A 3,673-nucleotide genomic window follows, 5' to 3' on the forward strand; every position below is an offset into this window, starting at 1 on the left:
CCGCATCCCCCCATCAACACGGCGTCCAGGATGTCCTTGTCGTCGTCCTCCGTCAGGTCGGTGAAGTTGATGTCCCTGATGCGCAGCTCCCGGGGGCTGGCCAGGAGCTGGTCCCAGATCGTGTCCGACTCCTTTTTGGGCGGGGGAGGAGGAGGAGGAGGAGGAGGAGGGGGCTCGCTGGCCGAGGCGTCCGGGTGAGGCGTGAGCGAGCCGAGGTCCTTGACCAGGTCCCCGAAACGCTCGGCCAGCGGGCGGATGCCGCGCCGGTGCTCGGACTTGTCGTCCCGGTTATCGCCCGGCGGGCCGTCGCCCTGTAGCCCGCTGGCGTCCTGAAGCGTCTCCCTGTCCTCCCCCGCTCCCTTCTCTTTGTCCTTCTCGCCGTCCTCCTCGTCGTCCTCCTCGGCGCTGGGCTTGGTGCTCTGGGAGTACAGCATGTCCAGCATGAAGAGTTTGCTGTTGAGGAGTTTGTTGCAGCTGTCGTTCACCTCTGCCTCCTTGAAGCCTGAGAAAAAAGGGGCAGGTGTGTTAGCGCGTCGTCTAAATCATTCAGTTCAACTCCTAAAAACTAAAACAAACTGGGATTTTACTGGGAATCGAACATTTCCCATTAGAAACTGCCCACCATTCTCACTGCTGCCCCTCTCCTCTCTTTCCAGAGTGCTGCTGGCAGACGAGATGCTGGAGGCTGAGCAGTTGTCCTTCTCGTTCACCTCCTCATTCTGTCGCTCCTTGTCACTGAGGATGCCGCTGTCGTCCTCTGCTTCCTCCTCTCCCTGCTTCCCTGCTTCCTGCTCGGGCTCCCCGACTTCCTTCTCCGTGTCTGCCGCCTCTTCCTCCTGCACTTCCTCGCTTTCCTCTTCTTTCTGTCCTTCCACGTCCTCGTTGGCGGCGGCAGCGGCGGCGGCTTCTTCTGTCTCTTTCTCTTCTGGTTCTACGCTGGCACTGGAGTCGTCGGCGTCTCCTGTCACGAGAACGTGTTACTTTCACTGTGTGCGTTCTGGCTTATTTCTAAGGAAATACTGTACGAACGAGGCCAAATGTCCACCTTCATGACTTAAAGCCATCTATATTTGGCTCGCACACAAGACAGAAGCGTATTCATGGAAACGCTGACAAGAAAAAAAAAGGAAAACAAAAACACACGATGCAGGTTTTAAAGTAAACAATATATGAAGTGCAGAAAGCCGGGCTGTCGCAGGACCAGGATATGAGCAGGAAACGAAGAATTAAGTTCCTGTTTACATCAAATCAAACGCATGGCTCAGCAGCACAGGCCGTGCACTGATGCAGGCGGGACAAGAAAAACACAAGACCCCGAGGCCTCATACGCTCGCCTGTGAGAGCTACAGTAGCCCCCCACGCCACCCCCCCACCCCGCTCGTGGCGGGGTAAGCACTCCACAACAAGGCCGTTTTCTCACGCGAGGTGTTTTGGCATCAGTCAGTCAAAAGGCTCTTTCAAAACCTCTTTTGACCTTTGCACCCCTGTCCCCTCTGTGTTTGTGCCCCCCCTTCAACACACACACACTTTAACCCTTCCTTTCTTTTACCACTTGCCATCAAGCTGTCCTTTTTTTTCTTCTTCTACTGCTCACAGTTGAATACTGATTTAAGTTGCAGTCTGCAACATGAAACCAGGCTAAGAGGAATCGTTTAGGGCCGCAAACTAAAAAATTACCTTAACAGATGCTTACTTCTTGGTTTTCCTTTCTGATTATTATTATATTTTGGCCTTATACTATTGTAATTTTCAGTGTTGAAAGGACTGTCAATGTGTAATTTTAGCCTTACAGATCAGTGGATTTTTTTTATGTGGCCACACTGAGAGGGGTTCTTAAATTAGCCAGCAAGATATTTTTATACATAACTAATCTAATGTTGTATACAACTGCCTGATAGACTTTCTATATTTCAGCACTTTAGTGCCCCTTAGACACTATAGACTGAAAATAAAAGATGTAGCCTCCAGGTCTGAAAATCAAAGCCAACACATAATTGTTTACCCCGCAGTCTTTCAAATGGCCAGCAGGGGGCAGGTTGTTATGAGGATAATGGTCCTAAATCTCACCTCATATATTATCTCCAAAAATAGTTTTCATAGTTAGTTTTTGTTTCCTGTTTGAAGTTTTCATGGTGTGAGTTTAGTAAATTGTTGTCACATTTAAAGTAAAACTGAACCAGGTTTTGATTTAAGGCATAAACACTAGCTCTGAAAGGCCGATAGGAAGGATTTGCTTAATGATTTTAAGGTCGCTCACAAGTTGTGCTCAGGACTTTGCTTTAATTGTGGCAAATACTAACCATTGTGAGAACATTTCTCTAGGCAAAATCTGTTGCCAGCGCTTGTCAACCTACAATACTGATCAACACCCCCCCAGTGATCTAGAGCAGGCTTTGGTATAACGCAAACTTTGTGACAAAAATACAGTTCCCATCCAACAGGTAATGGTACTTTGTTTGCATTTCACACCCAGCGTGTCAGCTCTACCTGCCTCGTTTCCTGTTTTTTGGCGTATTTTCGTGGCAGTGATAGAGCACCACACACAGGCCCGCTGTGGTTGCTACAACATTTTGGGTTAGGGCGTTCTTGCACGGACGAAGACATTTCTAGAGATGGTGTCATCTGCACAAGGTTATTTTTTAGAAATGACATATAAAAGAAATGGTTTGGGGGGGGAAACCGTGTTTCCGTGTGGACACAGCTTGAATGTCAGAACCAGAGAAATCTTTTATGTTCTTTACAAATAGTGGAAATCTCCCTGGAAGAAAATCATCTTATTGGATCGTGCCTGAGTGGTGTGTACCACCTTGATAGTTTTTCGCAAAAGTGCCTCTCTCTCTCTATCGAAACGACCTCTCGGTTCATTTATGGGATGTGTAACAGGTGGACCTGCTCGCTCGGCGCAGTGCTCCTACCATTCTCAGAGGGGGCGTAGGCTGCGACGGGGGTCTCGGACTCAGGATCAGCTTCTGCGTCCTCGTGGGAGGCGAAGGAGGATGGAGTGCTGCTTCGCGACGATGAAGGCCAGGCCTCGGAGGGCTCAAAGGGCAGGCTGAGGTCGGGGCGAGTCCTCGACACCCGGACACGATCCCGCTCGTACTCCTCCGCCGCCAGGCGCTCCACGTTCTTATACCTGAGGAGAGAGCAGGAGAAAGCAGCGAGGCTGAAAGAAGGGATCCAAGTGACTGAGAAACTAACCTGAAATGCTTCAATTTAAAAGTCCGGCTCTTTTCCTCCTCTCAGCTGTCTTTCAAAATAAAATCCCTTCTCGCTCGGTGACTTTTTTAATTGCCTGTAAGCCCCTCAGTGCATTCATCTGTCGCTCCTTGAAGAAAAACAAAACAAAAAAAGCTTGATAACTTCCCTTTCCTGTTCTGGCTGGCTCGGTTTTCAGCAGCGGTTCTCACATGAAACATGGAGGGATTAAAGGAGGAGCAGACAGGGAGGAGGATGGATGGGGAAGGAACGGCGGGAGCTAGAAACAAGACAAGACGGGGAGAAGTTAATGTTAGCTCTGGTGGAAGAGAAGTGAGTCAGATTGGACCTGTTCAAGCTGCCATCCTGTCCCCCCACCTCTCCGTCCTTCTCCTTCTCCTCGTCCCCACTTTGTCCTTCATCCAACCTGCTGGCCGGCACTCACATTTTAGGGCACCGAGTCGAAACCCCCCACCCC

The 3,673-nt window shown here is 49.9% G+C and overlaps 1 protein-coding gene across 1 annotated transcript in view; it reads right to left on the reverse strand.

Moving 5' to 3' along the window:
* fhod3a (formin homology 2 domain containing 3a) overlaps positions 1-3,673 on the reverse strand; it is a 56,948-nt gene that overhangs the window by 7,774 nt on the left and 45,501 nt on the right. The window contains exons 16-18 of the mRNA XM_037975815.1: positions 2,916-3,133; positions 623-961; positions 5-502 (exon numbers count right to left, since the gene is read on the reverse strand). Coding sequence (XP_037831743.1) covers positions 5-502; positions 623-961; positions 2,916-3,133 — 1,055 coding nt within the window. The remainder of the gene's footprint in view (positions 1-4; positions 503-622; positions 962-2,915; positions 3,134-3,673) is intronic.

The sequence above is a fragment of the Kryptolebias marmoratus genome, linkage group LG5 (genome assembly GCF_001649575.2).
Source record: "Kryptolebias marmoratus isolate JLee-2015 linkage group LG5, ASM164957v2, whole genome shotgun sequence".
Lineage (NCBI taxonomy): Eukaryota > Metazoa > Chordata > Actinopteri > Cyprinodontiformes > Rivulidae > Kryptolebias > Kryptolebias marmoratus.